This window comes from Molossus molossus, unplaced genomic scaffold (genome assembly GCF_014108415.1).
Source record: "Molossus molossus isolate mMolMol1 unplaced genomic scaffold, mMolMol1.p scaffold_m16_p_12, whole genome shotgun sequence".
Taxonomy (NCBI): domain Eukaryota; kingdom Metazoa; phylum Chordata; class Mammalia; order Chiroptera; family Molossidae; genus Molossus; species Molossus molossus.
In genome coordinates this window covers 92,196,949-92,222,836 of record NW_023425347.1, presented here as the reverse complement: position 1 = coordinate 92,222,836, position 25,888 = coordinate 92,196,949, and the positions used below count along the sequence as shown (strand labels likewise).

Below are 25,888 nucleotides of genomic sequence, written 5' to 3'. Positions count from 1 at the left end.
AGAGGGAGAAAGGGAGGAGAGAGAGAGAGAAATACTGATGTGAGTGAAACACTGATCTGCTGCCTCCTGCACGCCCCCTACTGGAGATTGAACCTACAATCCACGTATGTGCCCTGACCGGAAATTGAACCAGCAACCTTTAGGTGCACGGGACAACACTCATCCAACTGAGCCACACCGACCAGGCCTTACTATTAATTTTAATAACAAAAACAAGTTCTAAGAGTAAACACGTCTGTGAACTATAGCTCAAAAAACTGTTATATAACAAAAATGTATGTGGCATATACTAACATGTAGAGAATGTGGGTGAAAAAATATATTGTTTGGTGCAGAGGTCAGTCACACACAGACATAAGTGTGTGATCGAGGGACAGTGAGACCAAGGAAGTAGCCCCTCCACAGGAAGACAGCCTCTAACCTGTGAGCTGCAGGGCTGGAGGCTCAGCTTTATCCTCCTGCTCTAACCTGCTGCTGCCTGCTGGCAGCCAAGGGTCCTTACCAAGGTTGCTACCCTTGTCCTCCCCACCAGGATGCCTTAGGCAGACTGGGGCCCGCCCACTGCTGCTGCCACCATCACCACATCCAGTTCCGCTGCCGCATCCCCACACCACCCACTGTGATTAAGCTGTCAAATGAAACTCACAACTCTGCCAGTCCCAGCAAGCCACCCAGAGGCAGGCGAGGGCAGGCCTGGGCTAAGTGCCGGTCAAACAGTGGAAGGTGGGAAGAGGTTTGGCTCCAGACAAGTGCAAGTGTAACACTGTGAGAGCAATGAACAGACACACCTGTGTATGTGTGTGTGGGGGGGGGGGGGTGGGCAGGGCAGAGCTCAGTGCCATGCCAGGTGACCTCCAGGAAATGGTCAACACTGGGCACTCAGGGACCCCACTCGGGAAGGTTTTCTCTTGTTCCAAATCTCTTCGACAACCGCCCCCAACACATACACACCTTCCCTGGGATGGGAGAGGGAGGAAGCAGAGGTGTTTTGGTCTAGGACCAGTCCTGCAGGGGGCTGCACACACAGGCCACCCTGGAATGCTCCTGGGACTCATGATGCATTGGTCACTTCTAGATGGACTCTCAGTGCTCAGGTGAGCTCGCAGCAGGGACTCCACGAGACTTTCTGGCTTGTCCTCCTGATTCTGGTGGTTCCCTCAGCTCACAAATTCACTAGGAGGCACCCCAACACTAGCGGGGGAGGAGAGGGGCAGCCCACAGCAGACCTGTGAACACCGTCCTGTTGGTGACAAATGGATGGGTTTGCCACCTGGTTTGCCCTTTCAATCTGCTCGTAGGGACAGCAGCCCCACATCAAAAGGGAAAAAACAACTTGAAGAAACTCTGGCTTTTCCTGTGCTGGCAAAAAGGACAGGCCAAGAAGTCCTCGTTTCCGTTGGCCACCCTGGAATGAAGGCTTGAAGCCCAGTGGGCGTTTTCATCCTTCCGCCCCTCACAGCTTACGGCCCGACCCTCTGCACCTCCCCAAACCAGAGGGTGGTGTTCTTGTCAAGGGCTCGTGCCCTGGGTGCTGGAATACTGGAGAGAGTGGGGTCAGGCCGTCCTGGAGAGAAACCAGGAGGACTGTGGTGGCTTGACAGCCCTGGTCACCACCTGGTGACAAGTTCAAAAGTGCCAGGTGGCCTACAGTTGATCCCCATCCCCATCCCATCTCTTAGACTTGTTTTCTTCCAAAAAATAAAACAGCGGCAAGAATGTTTTATAAGGTGGAACCGGTCATTTCCAGTCCAGCGTCCCTCCCATGGCTCAGCTCCCATGCTGGGCAGCTTCTTCTTGGATTGCTCTGCTCCCCTGTGGGCTATACTGACCAGGCCCAGAGTTTCTAAATGCTGGACACAACAGAGGTAAAAATGCAACCTCAATTCTGACCTCCATGCGGGTTACTAGTCCTCCAAAGTAAAAACATTTATTGCAAGAACATCATAAAAAAGGAAATTTAAAAATTAGCCCACAGTACCATATATCAACTTATCCCATAAATCTGATTTTTCCAAATTCCCTTCCAGTCTTTGTCCAGATGTGTAATTTTTATGTAACTGTAAGACCGGCAAAGGTATTGAGTGGAGTTCGGTTTTTCTCACTTGGCACAGAACCATCAGCGCTTCTCCATGGAGCCACATGACCTCTGTCACTGTTTTAATAGCTGGGATAGCACTCCATTGGGCAGTATCCTAATTTACAGTCAATTTGACTTTTAATACAGAAACGGCAGAGGCAGAGTGAGGCTTGGATCTCACCGGGACTCCGCTCCCTCGTCCGATCGGTGTCCCCACTGAAGTGAGGCAGAGGTGCTGAAACCTGGCCCCCGCAGGTATGGCCCCAACCACAGTTCAAGAATGGACTTGCATTTCATCCACCAAAGGGGATCTCCAGGGACTGAGTGGCTGCAAGTCTCACCTGAGGTTCCAGGACGAAGAGAGCTGGGGCTGAGTGACAGGAAGGCCGGCCTCTCCGACGAGTGCCGGCGGGACCGCGGTGCAGGCACTGCCCAGGCGGCGCGGGGCACAGACAGCCCTGTCACCTGGTTTATGGCCTTGCTCTGCGCGTGAAGCATTAATTGAAGAGGGACCTCAGCAAGTTTTTGAAAATTTATTCTTACCTACTGTACTTTGATCATAATGACATGAAACAGGAAAAAAAATAATTTTTATGTGGTTCACATTTATGAGTTTTTACATAAAGGCTTTTGTGGGTATTTTAAGAATGTGCTAAAACGTTGTCTGAAACCACACAAAGCCATCTGAGGAGCCGCCCGCCAGAACCAACAGCACGCACATGGAAGCACTTTAACTGGCCTTTGTATATTTAATGAGTCAAATAGTATTAATATTGTTTAAATGCTAACATGCTATTTCAATAAGGTGGCTCTACCATTGCCAGCACTCGCTCTTGGGCCTCGCACATCAATGTGAATGATCAAATGTGGCCCAGCGATGAGGGCAGGCAACAGAGCCGTTAACCTGGCCCTGCCCTGGGCTCCGCCCCAGCTCCATCATTTCCAACCCCACCCCCACCCCTGCTCTCCAGGAGAGGGGGCAGACAGGCTCAGCTGACTTGGGGCTCAAGAGGGAAGGCTCTCTTCAAAGTGAGGTGTCTGGTCAAGTGGGCAGCTGGGAGAGCATCTTTAAAACATGGAGGCCCACATAGGAACCAGGCTTTTCCTAGGCCTGAAACACACACACGTGGTGAAGAGAGCGAGTGACCTGTCAGCCGACAACAGACAAACTTGGGGGCCTGGGGAGAAGTCACATTGGAAAGTCTTGAACCATGCAGCGGTGGGGCCCCAGAAAGCTCCAGGAACATCTGGAGTGGGGAGGTGACAGGCCAACCCAGGAACAACTGGAGAAAAGCTGTGTTGGGTCCAGCAGAGAGAGAACTTCAGCCAAGCGACACTGGCTCTGCGCAGTCCTAGTGGCCTTCCAGGCTCCCCTAGTAAAAGCTGGCATTTCCCAAGGCAAACGAACTGCAGCGAATTCAACAGTCAGGACTAAGGAGATGGGGCCACACTGGGGTGGCTCCATAAATCCCACCCTTTAAAAAATACTGCGTCCATTACAACAGGCAGATACACATTTCATACACTCCAAAAGATCAGGTCACAAGGGGACACCTTTGTGCTGAATGAGCCAGGAGCAAAAGGCAAGACCCTCAGGTGGGGTTGACAATTTATCAGCACAATCACAATTAGCATCTGGCTGAGCTGATGCTGTCAACAGTTAGATCCCTGGCTTGGGCCAACTAAAAGCCTAATGTGTCAGTAATTCTCAGAGTTCTGTGTCGTTTCTCCCTGAAAATCACTCTTTCACTTGAATTAATGTCATAGTCACATGTACAGATTCTATGTCCACAACTCTTCAACAACAGGACTTCTGGAGGGAAGGAGAAAAAAGAGGAAAACATAATACTTCACACTCAAAATGACCTACTTCACAAAAGAAAAAAGAAAAGAAAAGATTTCGGCTCCCAAGGCTTTATGGAGTGTTTGAGGCTGAGGAATGCGAGGAGACGTAGGATGGGAACTTGTTTTGGGAATCTGAGCTGTAGCTATGAGTTAGCCAATCCACACTCTTGGCCAACACTGGGCTGCAAATGGAACAGGAAAGATGGGCTAGAATGGACTTTGAAGTTGGCCTTTAGTCCTTTTTTCCAAATCATCTCCTGGGAGAATAGCCAGATTTGTGCTTCTAACACAGAGGTTCCCCAACAGCTCATGAGTCACAGCCATGACACTCCACAAAGAACCAAAGCCAGGGCAGACCTGCCGGGAGCAGGCCTTTCTTGGGTTCACTCAGACATGGTTTTTGGCCATACATGGGCTGGGCCACCTTCACAGGCCTGGGCCAGGAGGCTTGGACCTCCAGCAATGCAATGACACCTGCAATGTGGAGGCACAAGCAGTTGCCCCCAAACTCAGCCAAGTCAGGGAGCACTGTAAGGTGAGCTCCCTAGATAGTGTGTGAGGGGACTTGCCTCTTCAGTCACTCCAGTAAAGAAAGCCAGAGGAAAGCAAGGAATAGTTATTTGGTTCCAATGTGCTGCCACAGACTGCCTTCCCATTTGTCAAATGAAGGAGCTGGATCAGAGAGCACTAGGTCTCCCCCAGCTCCGACTCTCCAGGATCTGATGGCTGCACTGGGGCGTGTACAAGGCAGACCCCGCACCACAGCACAGATTCCTAACAACTACTCAAGTTGGATAAAAACTCACTCACATGCCTCTAGTGACAAGAAACTCATTACATTCCCAAGGCAACCATTTTCCTTTTGAACAATTCAAAAGTTCTCGCTGGACCTCAGTGAAAACTTCTCCCTACTGCCTTCAAGAACCACACAAAAGAGAACTCCATGCCCTCTCCTCATGTAGTCCTTTTCAATATCTAAAGATGGCTAAGATAAACCCTGTGCTTTCTTTTTTTTGACCTCCTTGTTCTGGTATTATTCCTCATAAGACATGATTTTAAGTCCCCACACCTAGCTGTCCTCCTCCTCAAGGGCACGAGGACAGAAATTGAGCCGACGACGCACGACCCAATGTGAGGCAGCACAGCTCTCCAGGTGGCTACCTGTCCGCAAAGGAGGCAAGACCGAGGCCAGCCTTCCTGGCCATCCCCTCCGGGCACACACACCTGCTGAGCCTACGCGAGGCTCCAATGAAACGTTTTTCTCATGTGCTGTCGTGAAATTGTCTCCCACGTCCTACACTTTTGAGAACTGGGCATACTGGATCCGAGTATATCACTTTTCACTCAAATCTGCTTTACTCAATCCTCACAGACATGGACGGCCTTCGCCACTTCAATGTATCTTCTGTGTGGACCAGCTCTCTGAACCTCAGAATTCCAAAACTTTCTAGAAAGAGGACTGCGGCGGGAGTGAGGCTCCTGAGGGGCAGCTGGCGATCAACATGGAAGGACAGCCTCCGTTCTGGCTGGCGATGAGGGACCTGCTAGGATGGATGGGGAGAGATGGAGCCGACTCACGTAGGAGTTGGGCCTGACCGAACACCAGAGTTCAGGCTGGAAAGGTACGTGTCAGTGCAGTGGAAACAGTGGAATCCCTCTGTTCTCCAGTGCCAAGCTAGGAACACGGGCCTTACGAGGTCCAAATCCGCACGACTCCACGAGAGCCCCACTTCCCTACCTGTCCCTCTGTCACGTAGGTGGTCTGTTCTGCTTCTAAGGTCTCATACGCAGTAGCAGCAAGACCTGTGATTAACGGGCACGAGGGACATTCTTTACGGTAACGGGCACTTGGTCATGACAATAACCAGGAGGCCATGTGGGAGCTGGCTCACACAGAAGCCCCTATGCTTGAAGACCAGTCTCAGGGCAGACGGGGAGATCAGAGCCCAAAGGCAGAGCCATTCCACCAGCGGCTGAGCTTCTGCTCCAAGACAATACCTTTTTTTCCTCCCAGCTAAAAAAGAAAAGTCCCCAGCTTCTAGCAGTAGTTTGTTTTTCTGATCATCCTTAACATCCTTATAACATACAAAGGCACCGGTACCCACAGGTGGGAACAATTCAATTCCACTCCAGGAAAAAAGAAAAATCCCAATTTGCTTGGAGAGGCAGCCAAAACCTGGCTTCTTTCCTTACAGTGCAAACCAACATTCCTTTTTCGCTGGCTCCAAATTGGCCACTGTCAGAAGCTAAGCACATGCCCTGTCCAGCAGGAGGATGTGGGTGCTGCCGATGGGTACAGCTTCTGGAAAGCCCACAGACAGCACAGAAGGCAGGCTGACAGCCACAACCACGAGGAGCCAGGACAAGCACGTCCCCCCACCACCCATGGATGCACAACAAAGAGCCAGGAAACAGTGGTCTGGGCGTCCTGGCCCCGGAGCCAGGCCCAGAGCAGGCCTGCAACCACTGGCGGCCACTCATTTTCCTCAGGGTCTCCCTTCTCCGGACTGAGAAGGCCAGATCTGCTCCCTTCTCCTCCTAAACTAGGCACGTTGTGAACTGCCCAGGGAGCAAGGTTCTGCTTGCTCTGTGAACCTAGTCACACACCCACCGCTCCGGGGGCTGGAGCTGGTCACGTCCAGATCTGCCGCAGAAAGCTGACTGCCCTGGTTTGTGTACTGAGGCCAGCTGTTCTCACCACAATTGTGGACCGTGTCCAAGAGTCTGCCCGTGGACACGGGACAGGTATTCTGTGGAAACTCCTTGCAGGACACACAGGTGCAACAACTCCTGAGCACACAGACTGGCGGGCTTGGGCATGTGCGACTTTAATGCCAGGTGCACTCAGAAGTGCACATCTGGACCAGGGCCGCAGCGCTTTACGGCCTCTCTTTACAAGGCCTTTATTTTTTCCACGTGAAGAGAAATAATGAAGGCCTCTCTGGAAACAATGGTGCCGCTGCAGGAGCCGCCAATCTGGCTCTGGGCTCTGACCAAACTGCCTGCACTCAGCACCACCGTGACCAGCTGCTGCCTCTCTGGACTACCTGTGAAAATACTGCCAGTCCTGCTTAAAGAATGTGGACGGTCAACGCCTTCTGGAATTTCAAAGCCACCACTATCGTCCAAGCGCTGCCATTTCTGAGAACCTATTCTGGGTCAAAGGTTTTTGCACATGTGACTTTACAGTCAAGAAGACTGAAACCCGGAAAGAAGAAAGGAACGCACCGGGGCCACACAGCTAAGTGGGAAATTGGAGTTGGACCTGGGGTGTGACTGGCCCCATGTGACCCTGGTTCAGCCTGTGAGGTTGACTGTAGGTGCGTTAAACACACACATGCAACCAGACCACTGTACGCAGTGCTGCCTCAGGTGGAGGAGAAAGTCAGAAGGAAAGGAGTGGCTAGGAACCTGGGGCGTGACACTGAGTATCTCGCACGGGAACTCTGAGCAGGAGGGCCCTCTACCTCAGGGACGCAGCTGGCACCTGCTGGCTGGATCTCTGGAAGAGCACCCATCCTGGGCACCTCTACAAAGCAGCTTCCCCAAATGAGGGACCTGCCAGCAGCTGGGAAGCAGCCAGGGAGCACAGGGGCTCTGGCAGGAACTTGACCACTGGAGGCAGCTGGTCCTTGCTTTCAGGTGGGGGTCTTCACCCCAACACATGGAACTGTATACCCCAAAGCGTGACGGTGTTTCATATGGCTACAGGAAGCCAAGAACTCTGGAGCGATCAGTCCCTGATGCTGACTCCAGCACGAGGTTTGTTAACAAACTTGTTTCTGCACACCCCTTTTTCATTTACCCTCCTTTAGCAGAGACTCAGACAGCGCACGCAAGGCAACCAGACCCAGACTGCAGCCTTAGGATGCCAGGCGAAGGGGCCCGCAGTGGACACTCCGTCACCGGCCTCCGGGCTGGGAGGCGACACGTAGACTTGTCCACGTCCACTTTATGGGCTCTTGAAACTGTAGCAGATCCCCCTGCTTAAGAACAGGGTCACAAAAGAACCGAGACTCACACTGTGAGAGCAGGAAACAGACCCAAATCCCCCGGAAAGCTGACAGGGGTCCTCTCGACCCGTCTCTGTTCAATTAAAATGACACAGCTGAGGAGGACTTGCGTTCCCCACTAACTGCTTCCAGCACTTTCACTCGAGCCCAAGGCTGTGGCAAGCCGGGGGCCACCGCAGGCGGGCCAGGGTTCTCAGAGGCAAATGGCTGAAGAAACAAACAGTACACTTGCAAACCTAAATACTAATTACACTGCCAACAATCCGAAAGCCAGACAGCACTTGCGTCTTTACCCCACTGCCCCTGGAGCCTAAGATGTGCAGCAAGCGGTGCCCATCAGAGGAGCCTCCTGGAGCCCTCTGAGTCTGGGAAGAGGTCCTACACCTCTGGGCGACGGGCAGAGTCTGTGCATCGTGAGCCACTGAGGCCAATCTGAGGGCCAGGGAGGGAGGGTAAACTCGCCAAACCAAGTGGTCAGGTGTCATCCATTTCCAGAGTTCTCTTGACCTCATGCTCTGCCCAGAGTTCTCCCATGACCTCATGCTCTGCCCAGAGCTCCCGCCTGCTTCCCAGTGGGCTCCGCGGGTAGAGACCGAAGGTACTCCTGCCTGGCTGTTTCTGGCAGTGCCTCAGGAAGCACTAGGGAATCTTAACCTGCGATCTCAGACAGAACAGGGTGAGTGGTTATGTAGCCAGACTAAGGGAGTCTGAGGCAGGGCCCTCCCACTCCTGGCCTCTCCAATCCAGCCTCCAGACTGCTTATGGAGGAATTTCTTAGGGTGTACATCAGAGCTGTCCTAGGTACTCCTGGGACCCTGCAGACCCTTCCCATGCACTGAGAACGACACCCAAAGCCCAGGCCTGACAAGTGCCTGTGGGTCTCTCCCCAGCATTGATGTCCTACGCACACCACCCGCCCACACGATGGGAACCACCTCCATTCATGTCCTACGCACACCACCCGCCCACACGATGGGAACCACCTCCATTCATGTCCTACGCACACCACCCGTCCACACGATGGGAACCACCTCCATTCATGTCCTATGCACACAACCCGACCACACGATGGGAACCACCTCTGGTCTCTGTCCCAGCAAATACCACTGCTCAAAGCATGCCCCCCACCCCCAGCTGAGCCGGGGTTCCCTGAGCCCACCCGAGGTTCAGAGATTCACCAGGGCGACTCAGCACAGTGTTTTCTCCTGGCTGAGAGTTACTGCAGTGAAACAAGACAGGGCAGAAGCAGCCAAAGGAAAAGGCACCTGGGGGTGGGGTGGGGTGGGGGAGTCCCAAGGAAACAGATGGAAGATTCCAAGTACTCAGAGTATGGCAGGTTCTGTGATATTTGCGAAGTGATCCTAAGCTCTCTCTCCTTTCACCACAGATGGGAACTACTTTCCTCCACTTTCAAGAGTTCTACTTGAGGTCTCACGGTGGGCGGGTGGCAGAGCCCCGACCAGAACCCACCTTCTAATGTTGCCGGCAACACACACAGCCTGCTCTTACCCCGTCCGCACCCATCGACCCCACATACACGGTACAAGATGTGCAGAATGTTAAGATAGCCATAAGGTAACTTTTGCAATGCTGTACACCTGAAACTACTACAAAATAATACTGAATATAAACTGTAACTGAAAAATGAAATTAAAAGAGTATGAAAAGAAAAGACAACTGCTGCAAAATGAGGATCATGTGTTTTACTGGCAGCTTGAAGGTCGCCGAGCGGACAGGAGGAGTTGGCACCACGGGGAGCCTCAGGAAGAGCACCTTGGCGGATGGCCCCTCAGACCCTAAGACGGGCAGTGGCACCTCCGAAGCGGACAAGGAAACAGGCTCAGAAGGTTGACTTACTCGCCCCCAGTCATTCAGTGAGTAAAAGCAGAACAGAGAATCAAGGCCCAGTTTCTTCCCAAGTCCAAACCCTCCCCACTCTGCACTGCGGCCTGGACACCGTGTGAGCGCCAGAGCCTTCCAGGGCAGTGTCTGCGCCTCCCACCTGTGCACCCCCACCCACCATCGGTTACCTGCTTCCCAGACTTCTGCGACTTACTTTTCTTTGGAAGGTCTTGCGCTGCCTTCTCTACATCCCATCAGAACTGAAACAATGAAATTCCCCAGGTCCAAGGTCTGGGGAGGCCGCCGGGAACAAGGAGTTTCAGGAACCCGGGAAACCAAGGTGATGAACTCTTTTCACACACAAACATGGATGCCCTGCCCCTCCTGGGCCAGTGCTGCTCAAATGTCAAATGACACAAGTATGGAGAATGGAAGGAAAGAACAGAAACGACCATAATTCTAACGTGGCCGCAGGAAAGGGGGAGGAGGCAGAGGGCCAGGGCAAGGCCCAGCTATAAGTACCCAGCTGCTTCTAGGGAGGCTCTGGGGCTTCTGGGACTGCCATGGGGTGCCAGCCTTGTCTCATTCTGTAAACTTCTTTCAGACAAGAGGGTTGATTAGAAAAGCTAATTAAAGCTTTTGAAGATTATCTCAGACCTAAAGCAAGAACACAATATGCCTTCCCGTCATGCTCCCCCCATCCCCCCAGACTCTGGCCTTCATTAAGCTTTGATTTCAATCAATTGCACACCCACTAAAATTAACTTATAAGGCCAATAAATTGCAACCGCATGTTTGAAGGTATTATCTGCTGCAAGCCAAGAGCCAGGATCGCAGAGCACGGGGCAAGATGTCTGGCACAGATGGGAGTAATCATCTTTGGAAGAAAGCAGTGCCAGCCCCTTCGGTTAGAACATCTGGTCTCGGCAGAACCCGGGCTGACAGAGGCAACGGTGAGACGCAGCGCGAAAGCCGTAGCAGTGAAGGTTCCCATCTTCTCTGGGAACCTGAAAAAGCAAAGCTCTGATCTTGGGGTTCATGGCAGCTGGCTGGTTCCTCACACCACAAGCGAGATGTTTCTCTGGCAGCTTCAAGTGCTATCCTACACCAAGAGCCCATGGCCACGTCTCTCTCAAGAAAGAAGAATCATTCAGGTCAAGTGATGAGGTTCTATAACTGATGAGCTACTAGGCTTAGGCAGAGTCAACTCTGCCGAGAAAGAAGTGATTCCATGAGCCGGCCACCCAAGAGTGTGCCCTACCTCAACCCTCCCCAGTGCTGCATGCCAACGATACTCCCCAGACAGAACCAGGCCATAAATGAGAGGTGGGAAACCATCTTGGGGCTTGGTAAAGAAGTGATGAAATTCAAGACGACTTCAGAGTAGATAATGACCTTGCCCCAGCCCTAGCAAAAGATGGCTGTGCTCAGAAAATTGACTATTTTCATCTAAAAACAGGGTTGTCTGGGTAGTGCTAACAGTTGCTTGACAGTTCTCTTCCTGGGGGAAAGTGAGCACCATGGGCTCTTTCTGCCACTGACAATGGCAACCCAATAAAATGTCCAGCTGGTGTGGCTCAGTGGTTGAGTGTTGACCCATGCACCAAGAGGTTGCCGGTTCGATTCCTGGTCAGGACACGTGCCCAGTGGTGGGCATGCAGGAGGTGGCCAACTGATGTTCTCTCTCATCGATGTTTCTCTCTCTCCCTCTCTGTTCCTCTCTCTCTAAAATCAATAAAGAAAAAAATAATAAACATTTTTTAAAAACCCAATAAAGTGGGAGGGGAGTGGAAGGTGGGGGTGAGTATGCAGCAGAGAGCTCTGAGCAGCAGGGTAAACAAGGAACGGAGGGCTTCAAAGGGATCATGCAGGACACAGCTCATGTCCCTGGGCCCCTACTCGCCTCTTTTCCACCTCGGGGAGAGTCACGCTCCAACTGCTGGTACATTTATTCCATAATGGAGAAATGCTGTGTGTAGGCAAGGAGGGGGGCAGGGAGTGCCACATCCCCAGAGGAGCTACAAGCCCGAGGCGGGTTAGCCAATCATTCCCTGGCCCCGCTCCCTCACCCTAACCATACCAACTCCATGTGCTGACAATTAATTCTAATTCCCTGCAAAGTCAAAGCCTTTACAGATCCAGGAGCAAGGCCCAGAGCGCAGAACAGGATCCAAGACTTTCCCTCAGGATGCTTGTGGCAGAGAGAAGCCTCGGGGGACAGCGAGCACCCCTTCCTGGAAAGAGCGGGCGCAGCTCAGCAGGAGGCCTGGCCTGCACATTTCAGCTCTAAGTCGCTGCACTCTCACCGAGGTCTCCTTCCCCTCGCCTTCCTAAGAGGAATCAGCAGGACGCCAGGTTAGCGGACCCACCGAAGCAGGGAGGAAAGGGAGCCAGGACCGGCACCACTGTTCCTGTACACACAGACACACGCTCCAGTGCTGGAAGAGGCTTTGTCTGCCTAGTTACTGGATGACAACGGAAGTCCCCCAAGTTCAGTTGGGGGTGGGGTGGCAGGAGAGAGCACCACCAGTCTCCTGTGTGAGTTCAGTTCAGGTGGCTTCCAGGTCAGAGCAGGGCCCGTCTCAAGACAAGAAGCCCCCTAATGGCTCCTCACAGCACAGTGCTCACCACAAAACGACTCTGAGCCCCAACGTGGCCAGAGTCTGGCAGCGTTCAGCCATTTGAGGGGTGAGAGGTCAAGGGGCCAGAGCATAAGCCGAAACCAGCGCTACCTGCCATTCACCAGGGCTCCAGAATTCAGAACCACCTGGGTGCCGGGACCCAGTCAGCATGGGGACAGGTCTGTCCCTCACATTCCTCAGTTCTGCTGGGGTGCAGGCCAGGCTCCACTTTGGAGTGGGGCAGCCCCACTCATCCGACCTCCGGGGACGACGCTGTGCCAGTCCCGCTCGCGGGCAGAGATGGTCTGACTGAGGCTCCTCTCACCAGGTCCGGACACAGGCCACCTTCCTGGCCCCCACGCAGCAGTTCAGTGCCTGAAACCAACAGACTCAAGGTGGTGTCACGGGGTGCAGCTGGGGGGCAAGCCTGCCCTCAGAGTGACCTTTGCCCGAGCCTGCTTGCCAACACAAAGGGAGACAGACAAATCCACGTCGGAGGTCCACGGCTTTGTCCACTGGGGCGACACAAAGGAGTCTCTATTGGGGAGGGGCCAGGACGAAGGATAACGAGAAAGCACGACTACTGTCCCTCAGCCATGAACAGTCTGGTCCCTAGAAAACCCAGTCACCACTGGCCTGTACTGCTCAAGGCAGAGACAGGCCTCCCAGCCCCTGGCTGACTCCCGTCTGCTTCAAAACCACGGGGAACAGAGCTCATGCTCCAGGCCCTACCACAGTCACCAACGTGACCACCAACAACTCACAACCCAGAAATGGTCTGGCTCATCCTGTGTGGTCCAGCTGGGGAATGTGCGGCCCATACGGCCTCAGGAGAGCGTTCCCAGTGCACTCTGGTAAGACCCGGGGGTTTAAAGGCGGTGATTCTGGGTTCCCAATGACAGCTCTAACCACCACTGCTCCAGTGGCCTGTGGCTGCTGCCACACAGGAGGACCAACCTCCCTGCCACCCTCTGTGGGTGCCACTCAGAGGCCTTGTACTCTCCTCCTCCCTGCTCAAGCAGTACACTGACGCTGCTGGGGACAGTTCAGCATCCTCCAGGTTGGGATTCCACCCTCACAAACTGTCACAGAACCTCAGGGTCTGGCTTGTCCAGTTCAAACCCCCATGTGGGTACAGGAAGCTGTCTTGTCACCCCTCTCAATCCCCCCAGTGGGTCAGCTCACTCTCAAAGGAAGAGTGTAGACATACTCAAAGGTATACAGAAATACGGTCATTAAAACTTTAAAGCCAGCCAGGCCAGTGTGGCTCGGTGAACTGAGCGACATCCAGAGGACTGAGAGGTCTCGGTTTGATTCTTCCCACGCCCAGGTTGTGGGCTCGATCCCCAGTAGGAGGCATGCAGGAGACAGCAGATCAATGTTTCTCACTCACATTGATGTTTTTACCTCTTTCCCCCTCCCTCTCTCTCTAAAACAAAACAAAACAAACAGACAGAAACACTTAAATTCCACCCGAAAAGTGAACGTTTGCCCAGGAAGGGGCAGCCTCTCCTGAGGCACTGTGCAGGGTCAGACCAGCTGTAGACCCCAGCTTCCGCTGCGTTCTGGCAGGTGAACCACCTCGAGGACTTCTCGGTCTCATCGTCTGGTAAATGGGATAACTCCCACTTACCCCACACAGTCACTGTAAAGATTAAGATCTGAAGATTTTTTTTTTTAAATGATAATAGGGAAATGTTCATAATACTACAGGTGGTCCCCCACTTGTGATTTTTCGACTCTCCGATTTTGTGAAAGCAGTATGCATTCAGTAGAAACCAAACTTCGAAGTGTGAACTTTTCCCAGGCTAGCAATATGCAGTATGATACTCTCTCATAACACAGGGAGTAGCTGTAAGTTCCCGCTCAGCCGCGTGATCATGAGGATAAACAACTGACACTCGAGAGCAGGGGTGAGGAATCTTTTTTCTGCGAAGGGCTATTTGGATATTTATAACATCATTAGTGGGCCATACAAAACTAACGAGTTAAATATTAGCTTGCTTTATTTGGTCATTGAATTAACCCACCACGAATGTGATGGCTACAACTGCTTCCCTTTGTGAGGCGTGTGATGTTAGCTGGCATTGACTGTACGGCCCGTGGGATGGATGTTTCCCACCCCTGCTCAAGAGTGAACTGCTGTGCTGGCATTTTTGGGATACTGTTTGTACGGTTGCACCCCATCATGTCTACAAAACTCCCACCGGTGTGTCTCCTGCTTCTGGTGAGAAGAGGAAGGCTACTGCTCTTGACATCAAACTCAAGGTAGGGCCCAACTACAGGCTACTGTGTTCTGAGCACGTTTAAGGTAGGCGAGGCCAAGCTGTGATGTTTGGCAGGTGTAGTAAATACATTTTCAACTTATGATAGGTTTATCAGGACATACGGGTAAATCAAGGAGCATATGTATATGAACCAGCAAGATGGGAGGGAGGAAAAGTCAAAGACGAAACTGGGCTCTTTCCCAGGTGTGGCCCAAAAGGATAGCACAAAGCAACATGTCTACACCACCTTATTCAGGAAATCACAACCCAAACATTTAAGTCTATAAGAAACCAGAACCACTTCATCCTGATTCTTGGATTCCAAGGGCCATCTGCAAGTACTCGGCTCAAGGTAAGCACTCAGATGTCAGTCGAGTAGATGAATACACTCTGGGCCCTGGTGTCACATAAGGATAGCTTTGTAGCCCGGTTCCACCAATGACTGGCTGCATGAGCTTGGGCAAGTTACTTCACCTCTCTGAATCGGTCGACTCATTTGTAAATCAGGGAGGATCCTCTCTCTCACAGGCTGTTTGGAAGTTGAACGAGATCAAGAAGATCATGAGGCAGTTAACACAGCGCTTGCACAGTCACTGCTGGTGACTGCTGTTATCATCACTGCTATTTCATTAGCCAGTCATCGCTATAATGTAAAGCTGATTCCACTTGGAAATTCTTAGTAACTGGACCGGCTTCTTGCCAAATGGCTGGGTAAAGAAGATAGTAAAAAACAACCACAAGATAAACTATGAAATAGCAACGAGTCAACCTCTCAGACTACTGGAGAAGGAGCTGTTCTACAACAGGGAAAGTTCTAGATGTGAGAGCTCTTCAAACACTGAAACTGATTTTAACAGTGAAAATCAATAATCTGTGGAAACTTCAGACAAATGTGATTTAAATCCTAGCTTTTTACCTCTACTTCCTGGGGCCTAGTGGGAGTTATTTAGCCTCTCAGGGCCTTAGTCTCCTCATCTGTTAAAAAAAAAGGACAAAACTATCTTCCCAGAGGTTCCCGCAAGGGTCAAGATGATGTACGTGAAAATACCGGCATGTGACAGACAAGCAGGTTACACGGCGGTGCATTCAGGGCCTGTGGATGAAACGCTGAGGGCCATTTGTTTGTGGCTGTGCCTCTGAACTTCATTCATCTGCTTACATGTTGTGGGGTTGTTTGTGTATCAGACTGAGATGTCACTTTTCCTCCTGAACCAACTTCTAAAAGAAAGTGTTTATTAAATGTGTTACAGCAAATCTGCTGTGAACTGGAGAAACAGTCCAAGTGTCCACAAAGTGGGGGCCTAAAGCTCTCATGCCGTGACACACCAGCAGTGGGGGCCTGAAGCTCTCATGCCGTGACACACCAGCAGTGGGGGCCTGAAGCTCTCATGCCGTGGCACACCAGCAGTGGGGACCGGAAGCTCTCATGCCATGGCACACCACCAGTGGCACACCAAGTGTCCACAAAGTGGGCACCTAAAGCTCTCATGCCGTGGCACACCAGCAGTGGGGACCGGAAGTTCTCATGCCGTGGCACACCAGCAGTGGGGGCCTGAAGCTCTCATGCACCAGCAGTGGGGGCCTGAAGCTCTCATGCCGTGGCACACCAGCAGTGGCACACCAAGTGTCCACAAAGTGGGCACCTAAAGCTCTCATTGCCGTGGCACACCAGCAGTGGGGACCGGAAGCTCTCATGCCGTGGCACACCAGCAGTGGGGGCCTGAAGCTCTCATGCCGTGGCACACCAGCAGTGGCACACCAAGTGTACACAAAGTGGGCGCCTAAAGCTCTCATGCTGTGGCACACCAGCAGTGGGGGCCTGAAGCTCTCATGCCGTGGCACACCAGCAGTGGGGGCCTGAAGCTCTCATGCCGTGGCACACCAGCAGTGGGGGCCTGAAGCTCTCATGCCGTGGCACACCAGCAGAGGCACACCAAGTGTCCACAAAGTGGGGGCCTGAAGCTCTCATGCCGTGGCACACCAGCAGTGGGGGCCTGAAGCTCTCATGCCGTGGCACACCAGCAGTGGGGGCCTGAAGCTCTCATGCCGTGGCACACCAGCAGAGGCACACCAAGTGTCCACAAAGTGGGCGCCTAAAGCTCTCATGCCATGGCACACCAGCAGTGCTCTGGAACAGCACCGGCTGCAGCTACGCCAAGGCTTTGTTTCACTTTCCTTCTCCTGCCTACATCCTAGATCAGGGTGGGCAAACTATACACTGTGGAACAAACTCCACCCCCTCTTAAGCTCAAGAGAGAGTTTTTGTATCTTTAAAGGGTAATATAAAACAAAAAAAGACAAAGCAAAGAATAAGTAACAGGATTTATGTAGCCTGCAGAGCTTAACATTCTTACTATCTGGGCTTTTATGGACAAGTTTGCAAAGCCTTCTCTAGATGACTGAATTTGTACGAAGGTGGTATTGCACATTTTATAGTTTTGCTGTATTATCAGCATAGAAGTTAGCCTAAAACAAAATTCTGATGATTAAAAAAGTATTGCAGAGAATAACTTCTCTGGAACTTTTCCTTGCAAAATTGATCGATTAAGGGGCTGCTCTTTTCCGTGGTGTGGTGGGAGGCAGCACGAGGCGGGAGAAGAAGAGGTGAGAACATAACCGAAGCCAGCAACACCACTTCCCAAGGTACATCTCAGGAGTCAGCAAAATGTCAGCTCCCACTGAGCTAAGGACCTCGACTGGTCCTGCCGTGGTGATTGGTCTGGAAGCAGGGACCCCTGAGCACTAGGAAAGAACTGGGTCAGACACGCAGTAGGGTAAAGAACAGAGGGACCTTTGGACATAGACAAACTTGGGTTTGATTCCTGGCTCTGCCTCCCGCCTTGGACAAATTCAACTTTATCTGAGCCTTACTTTCTTCATCTGAAAAATGGGAACTAAAATAGTCACCATGTTTGTGGGGATTTGAGAGGATGGGTAGGAAATATCTGGCACTGCCTCATACAATCCAGGTGCCATCCCAATGGTACCTGCTGTTATAAGGAACCATGACACAGAGCAACGCACAGGTGAGTCTGCATATGACGACATTCTATCACCAAGTCATCTCCTAACTGAACCAGCTAGAAAACTAGTGCCCAGCACCTGCTCTGGGCATGAAAAATTTTAATTAGCTAGGCGAGCCAGGTAACAGGTTCAAGGGAGACATACTGGCCTGCCCCATTCTCATTCATGATGGACTCACAAAACCGTGAGAACTCAGCACGCGGGGAGCAGTAACTCACAGGTCTCGGTACTGGTCAAAGGCATTGTTGGCTTCCACCTCCAGCTTTCTCAGCCGAGCAGAAGGCATGGCCCCATCTTCCAAAGGAGGGTCATACTTGTTACTCCATGGTGACCTGGAGGGGGGGAAAGCGAAGGGGAAAAACATGCATCATTTTGGGGAGACACAGCCTATGACCCTTGAGTCTAAGCCCCAGCTGTCCAAAATTTCAGAGAAGAAGCTACTACCCACAGCAAAGATTTTTTTCCAAGGCCCTGGCAACAAACCCAGCTTCTGTGAGGTTTGCAGAGCGAGGGCTCAGCAGCAGGTAGACTTGGGTACCAACCCCTCTCACTCTGCCTCTCGCCAGCTGTGTACTTCTGCCAAGTGGCTTGATGTTGCTGTGAAATGAGACTGCTCTCTCCTACCCAGAGGGCTGGTGTGAGAAGCAATGGAGAAAATATATCCCAAGTGCCTGGGCCAGAGCTGGGTTTACAGTGAGTATTCAGCAACTGTGATTTCTTTCTTACCCTTTTTCTAATTTTCCTTTGTTTTCACCATTGTATTGCTCAACAGATGCCCCTCTACCCCCTTTCTCCCTGACCTGCTGCAGCTTGGGAAAAACTTTTACTGCAAAGACTTCTTACACAGTTAAGAATTAAAAAGACAGCGGTCGCCCTGGCCAGTTTGGCTCAGCAGTTACAGCGTCAGCCCTCAGACTGAAGGGTCTCGGGTTCGATTCCTAGTCAAAGAAACATAGCTCGGTTGCAAGTCTGATCCCTTGCCCTGGTTGGGGTTGTGTGGGAGGGAACCAATCGATTTGTCTTTCTCATGTCAACCTCTCTCTCTCACCGTTCCCCCCGTTCCACTCTATCTAAAAATCAATGGAAAAATATCCTTGGGTGAAGATTTACAAAAAAGAGAGAGAGCTGTCGTTAGGGAAGTGAGCAAGAGACCCAGCCGAGTGATCAGGCTCCCCACGCGACCAACTCCAAGGGCCATACCCGGAGAAGACTGCGAGGCAACGAGAACCAGTCTCTGTTTTGCCAGCCTGAACACTTGCTGCATTTTTTAAAATGTATTTTGCCACATCAGGAAAGCATTTAATCACACAGGGTACTGGAAAGGGTTATAAGGGAAATATCTACATATTAAATCCTGCAGGTGGAGTTCAGAGAGCTGGGAGCTCACAGAAGGAAACAGAATTAAAAAGGTGAGAAAAATGGAAAGGAGAAGACAACATGAAACTCAGACAAAGCCCTTTACACTCTTGGGCATAAACACCTCAATGTGTCCACTATGAGAAACCCACGCTGCCTTTCCCATTTCTCTGCTGACAATGAGCCTCACGTCACTGAGGACTCCAAAGGCTCTCTCAATGTGGGAATGGGTGTTAAGGGAAAAAGGTACCACCATCTTCTGAACCCGTTTTTACAAATTCAGTGCACAAACCTCTTTTTTCTTGGTAACAGGCGCCCTACCGGGCACCTATGCCAGCGGCAGGGAAGACGGCTCCCTTCCGACGGCAGCAGACATGTGGGCTCAGCCTCCAAACAGTGCCGCCTGGCAGGACTTTCCACCCCAGCAGAAATGTTCTTATCTACACTGTCCCAAATGGCAGCCATGAGCTTCATGTGGCTACTGAGTCTTGTGGCCACTGCACTCGAGAGGCAGATATTTTCATTTAACGTAATTTGAATTAATTTAGATTTAGCCAGCCAACTTTAGAACCTAAGCTCCAACAGGGGGAGTCCTTTGTCTTGCTCTCTACCAACCCTCAGCACCTCGAACAGTGCCTGGCACTCAACCACATGCTCACTTTAAAAAGTGTTGTTCAAAGAATAAATCAATTCCTGTACACCACCCCCGAAGCAGAAGTAACCATCCCCCCCAGCCCCCTCAGTGCCACAGGGCCATCGCTCCCTACCACATCCCCACCTCCCTCGCCCCAGACTGCCGAGAACGCCGAGGGGAGCCTATGCTGTCTCCCTCACTCCCAGCACCGAGCACCAAGTTCCTGTGCAGTAAGGGCTTCAAACCAACAGAGGAGGAGTAACTTTCTGCCTTTTCTGCTAAGGCCTCTCTGCAGAACCAGAGGCAAAGATGCAGCTGAAGGGCACAGTCACCTCCACTGCCAGTGGGAGCAGAAACAACTGAAAGTGAGAATCTGCATCCCCTTCCCCTGCGCGCGGAGTCTCCTCCACACACTCCAGCTCTGACCTTCATTTCCCCAGTTAAACGGCCATTGCCTTCCTGTGGGCCAGGAAGACCCGTCCCAACTGGCTTTTTCATTTCCAGGCGACCTGATTAGACACAAGAGCCCATCTCTCTTGCAGACTGGGGGTCTGGAATTTTCAAGAAGCCTGTAACTCACATTTCTCCTGGCTCACAGACGACAGCATTTCAAGCCGTTAGTCTCGGAGCCAGGGTAATTGTAGCTGGGGGAAAAATCATAACATTACCCAGAATATTCTTAGTGGAAGGGGCACTCAGAACACATTTAAGAGCTTAAATGGAGGCCATTTGAAAAAAGACAGATGGACAGGAACACTTAGATTTCCAGTCAGGCCTTTCATTTCCCTCAGGGAATGCTTTTTGTTCAGCTAACAGGTTCAAACAGTGCTGCTGGCAACAGTCACACCATAAGGATCTTATTTAAGCAAACGATCAAACAGGATGGAAATGTGTGGAGAAAATCAGAAGACCTTGAAGTTTTATATCAAGAGGAGGAAAAGGGAAGAAAAGTCCTGGGTCCCGACACCCCGGGCTCCTCTTCGGCTGGAGTCCCCCAGGCCACTCTACAGTGCCTGAGGAACGAAGGTGGGAGCTGGCAGGGTGACCTGGAGGGCAGGCAGGTGCCAAATCCCCTGGGTAGCCCAGCCTGGGCATGGCTGTGGAAATGACCTCAGCCTTCCACAGGGGAACAGCTGTCTTAAACAGCAAGGTGGAATTTTCAGGTGGAAAAAAGAAACATAATAACCTTGACTAAGCAAGACTCAGCTCAAGGATCACCTCTTCCGGGAAGTCTCCTCTGAACCCCGTGCCTGGTGAGGCTGCCTGTCCTTTGGTGAGGGTGTTGGACCACTTAGCGCCTCACGGACCTTTCTCTCAAAGAGCTGGTCTCCCCATTTCCTAGGAGGCTCCCAAGAAGGACTGAACCTGGACCCATGCTCACAACCTGTACAGTGACTGGCCCTCAAGGCCAAACCTGCTCCACCTCAGGACTGTCTCAGCACCTCTATGCTGGGGACACCCACAACTACATCTCCCTCTCGGCCCAGACTGCTAGACTAGCCACACCCTACTGGGCATCTCCACCTTCACCTAATGGGCATCTCGAGCTTAAAATGCCCACAAACCAGCAACTCCCAAGAGTCTTCCTCACCTCAATAAACAGTGGCCCACCTTCCAGCTGCTCAGGCCCAAAGCCCTACAGCTGCCCTTCACACCCCATCCACCGACAAAGTCTGCCAGCACAGTGGTTAGAGCATCAGCCCACAGGACCGAAGGGCTGAGGATTTGATTCCTGGTCAAGGGCATGTAGTTGAGTTGCAGGTTCAATTCCCCACCCAGCTGAGGCACGTGTGGGGGGAAACCAATCGGTGTGTCTCTCTCACATCGACGCCCCCCCCCCCCCCATCCCCTTCAACTCTTTCTAAAAATCATTGGAAAAATATCCTTGGGTGAAGATTAACCAAAAAAAAGTAGACTACTATTCACCATTTCCACTCTAGTCTCTGGTCTGGCTTGGATTGGGCCAAAATGCATTATCTGCCTAACTTCCATTTGAAGTTAGAAAAGGGACATGACTATAAAACAACTGTCCAGTCTCTTTGGAAGTCAGTATTCACTAAATCTTTGTAATTTACACTAAGTTCTGAGCTACTCACTACTTTGAATGTGTTATTTCTTTTAGTTACTCTAGTAACCCTGTTCCATTACCCTCACCCTAGCCATCAAAGCCCTGCACGATCTCTCCCCACCACGCTTCTGACTCATCTCCCACCCTCACTGGCCCCTCACCGCCTTCCCCCACTCTAGCCTTCCTTCAGGCTTGTTCCTGACCAGGTCAGCTTCTCCCAGGGCCATTACACCCAGCATGCTCTTCTCCCAGACCCGTGCTGGACTGAACCTTGTCATCCTTAAATCTCACTTCAAACATCCCACTAACAGAAGAGCCTTCCCTGTCTACCCATCCTATCTCTCCCTTGTTTTTTCTATTTTATTTCTTCACTTTTCACAGCTTATATAATTTATGCATTTGCTTACTATCTGGCTTCTTCACTAAGATATAAGTTCCATTGAAGAGTGACTTATAATAGTGCTTGCCACACACAGTATGTGCTTACAGAGGGACGTTATTTAGTATGCTGTTGGAAGAACAAATACTATTATTTCTGTTTTCTAGGTGAGAAAACTAAAGACTGGAGATGAAAAGCAAATTGGTCAGCCTGGCCAGTGTGGCTCAGTGGTTGAGCATTGACCCATGCACCAAGAGGTCGCTGATTCGATTCCTGATCGGGGCACAGGAGGAGGCCAATCGATGTTCTCTCATCGATGTTTCTATCTCTCTAAAATCAATAAAGAAAAAAAAATTTTTTTAAAGTAAGTTGGTCAAAGTCCCCATTGCTATAGGGGGCAGTGCTGGTTTGGGACCCAGGCTGGCTGGCTCCAGACAATTTTTCCTGTACCATTTCTCTGACCCTGGCCCTGACCCTCTGTCCCCCAAAAAGAGCACTAGGCTGAAGCTTCAAGACTCAGCCCAGGTTCTGTGGGCTCCAAATACACCTAAAGCAGACTGCTTTCCTCCACCATTCTCTAAAGCACTGGCTATAGCAATCCATCACAGAAATACTCGACGGTTTACGATTCCCAATCTTTGTCAATAGAAAGAACTCCTAGACAACCTTTTTTGTTTAATCCTCACCCAAGGGTATTTTCCCATTGATTTTCAGATAGAATGGGAGGGAGGGAGGGAGGGAGGGAGGGAGGGAGGCAGAAACATTGAAGTGAGAGAGACACACTGATTGGTTGCCTCCTGCATGACCCCAACCAGGTACGGGCCCTTGACAAGAATCGAACCCGAGACTCTTTGATCAGCGAGATGATGCTCTAACCACTGAGACAAACTGGCCAGGGCGGAAACCTTAAAAACCTAGCACAGATATCACCTCCTTCAGGAAGTCCTCCAGGACTTAACTATGGTCTCTTCTATGCCACCCTCAAATCCTGAATAAGCTTGGCACTGGCTGCATGAATCATGCCGTGCAGTAATCAACTGCTGGGTGCACCTCTGGTTCTAGATCAGTGATTGCCCAGGTTAGGGACTTATGTCACCTTAGTTATTGCCCTCAGTATGGTGGCAGAAAAGAGAAAGGAGAATTGCATATTTGTTTGACAAAACAGCATTCAAATGTCCCTAACCACACAGGCTCAGGATCCTTATCACGTCTACACCCTGTATCTTGCCCTTTGCAGGACATAATTATAATGAAACTGCTCATTATTCTGTAACAGTATCCCTCTGTTAGACTGTAAGCTCCACCAGGGCAGAGGCCTTTTGTTCATGCTGCATCTCTAATGCTCATTAGAGGCACTCCACATCTATTGGTTGACTGCATGGAATGATGGATGGGAGGGAGGGAGGGAGGATGGACTAGCAGAAGGACAAATGCCTGTCAAAGGTTAGTGGTCTGAGCACCCCGGCGTGGTACTGACCGCCCAGGGCGCGGCCTGGCATGCCTACTGCACTCTCGGGGCAGGAGCTCACCTATAGGAGTCCCCGTCTCTGTTGTAGTCACACAAAAGGTAATCCTTTCCCACCACCTTGTCTCTCGCGATTTTCAGTGGTTGGTCAACAGAAGACAGGAGATCTTCACATAGACTGGGGACCTGGCAGAGAGAAAGAAGAGCAGAAACAGGGGTTAAAATAACATCAGACCCAGGCTGGCTAACAGCAACTGCAGCCAGATCACGGTCAGCATATTTAACATCTGGCCCTTGGTACCCTGCCAAAATTATGGGTCTGTTCTTTTCTTTTCCACATGTGTCTGACACCAACTGTGTCCCTCTATAAAGAAACCTGTTCTTGAATTACAGCAGAGCGTGATTTCCAATACAGCCTTCCTTCCAAATCTGTGTGCAGCTTTAATTACCTGGGCGCCAGGGTGGTCTAGTACATGTAAGTATGTATATGCTCAGTATTGGTCTCTGGTGGGCAAAGTACAAGCTGGAGCCCTGAGAAGAAGGTAAACATGTTGAACATATGGGAATCCACAGAACTCTGAGAGGAGCAAGCCGTCCATGGCCGAGAAACTCCCACAGGCTCCCATGCTGGGTGCAGTTTCCAATACTTTCCAGGCCCCTGGCCAAGCATTACCAGGCTACCTTGTAGAGTCAACTTTACCTGCTGCAAAGACAGGGTCACGCCAGCTTCCCACAGCCTGGGGCGTCAGTGCGTTTATATCAGATGGACCTGCCAGGGGCCACCTCAATGAGAAGGCAGGCCCTGAGGCCTGGGGTGGGCAGGCTGAATCTCGGGGTAAATACTGTTGAATGTGACACATGGCCCTGCTAGTAACCAGGCCTCTGGCCTCTTCTTCCCAACTCAAACATCAATTTCCACCAAAATATTCCAGGAAGGGATGGCAGCACTTTCAGAAATGGATTCCTTCAGGCTTGAGTCACTTCCACACTGTATTTTCAATGTGCTGACTTACTCGTTTCATGGGCCTGGGTTTATGAAGGCCCCACCATATCGTTTACCAGGAAAGTGGCTGCCAACTGCACCAATAACCCTTCCAAATGGAAAAATTAAATCATGTGGCCAGGACACCGAGAACAGCGGCTCCGAGGGCTGGTAGCTGGAGCAGTTCCTGTGTTCCTCCAGAAGACCCTTCCACCACAGAACGACGGGGCAGAGACTGCCCAGCCTCCGGGGGCTTCTCAGGGCACCTCTGCTAACCCCTACCGACGGCGCTTCAGTCTGGCATAACTAGAAGGCGGCTACCCTGCTCGTAGCTCCCAGCAGTTCTGGCCTCGGTGAAATGACTGATTTCTCATTCGCAGAGCAGCATGGCATCCAGCCCCGGAGAGAGATAAGCAAGACTAACCCCTGGAGACAACCCGCTTATTTTCAGAATCCCTTCTCTATGCAACATCCACCCATGGATCCCTCTCCACCAAACAAACAGACAAACAAAAACAGGGATTCCCCCCCCCCCCCAAATTGGGCTATTTTCAAAGTTAGTTTAGGTGTCGATCATTTCCTAAACTGTGTGTACTGTGTATCATAAACAGGCTAGGCAGGCCCTCTACGCATGGCATAGTATCTACTTTAAGCACATTCTCATCCTGTGAAGTAGTTAAGAATTAGCCCCATTTTACAGGTTTGGGAACTGGGGCCCCGAGTTATTAAGGTGCCCAAGGCCCACACAAGAAGCAAGCAGTAGAGATAAATCTCCCCTCTGATCATAACTCTGATTTAAGACAGCTAAGAGAAAAGACCAAGGGACACTATAGTGGCAAATAACTCCCCCACCCCCACCCCCTCTCAGCTATGGATGGCCACAGAGCCTGGAAGGAAGTCTTGGCCACGGCAAGGAATTTTTTTAATTAGATCTCTTGCATTTCTTTAAAAAAATTTTTTTTCCTTTATCAATTTTAGAGAGAGAGGAAGGGAGAGGGAGAAAGATAGAAACATTGATGAGCAAGAACATTGATGGGCTGCCTCCTGCATGCCCCCCACTGGGGATCGGGCCCACAACCTGGGCATGTGCCCTGATTGAGAATCAAACTGGTGACCTCTTGGTGCATAGTTCGACGCTCAACCTCTGAGCCACACCAGCTGGACAGCAAGGGAGATTTTAACAGCTTCTACCAAAAGCAGCTGGGATCTGGAACTGGTCTGGTCTCCTGCTGCACCTGCCATCACATCACAACCTTTCCCCAAGCGTCATTATTTGTTCTGTTGGCTATTACCCTGGCTCACCTACTGGGCCCTG

At 51.3% G+C, this 25,888-nt stretch overlaps 1 protein-coding gene across 2 annotated transcripts in view; it reads right to left on the bottom strand.

The window, feature by feature from the left end:
* The window catches only part of CAPZB (capping actin protein of muscle Z-line subunit beta), a 133,598-nt gene that overhangs the window by 19,653 nt on the left and 88,057 nt on the right, over positions 1 to 25,888 (bottom strand). For both annotated transcript variants that reach the window (XM_036256267.1, XM_036256268.1), the window contains exons 3-4: positions 23,656 to 23,777; positions 17,908 to 18,021 (exon numbers count right to left, since the gene is read on the bottom strand). In XM_036256267.1, coding sequence (XP_036112160.1) covers positions 17,908 to 18,021; positions 23,656 to 23,777 — 236 coding nt within the window. The remainder of the gene's footprint in view (positions 1 to 17,907; positions 18,022 to 23,655; positions 23,778 to 25,888) is intronic.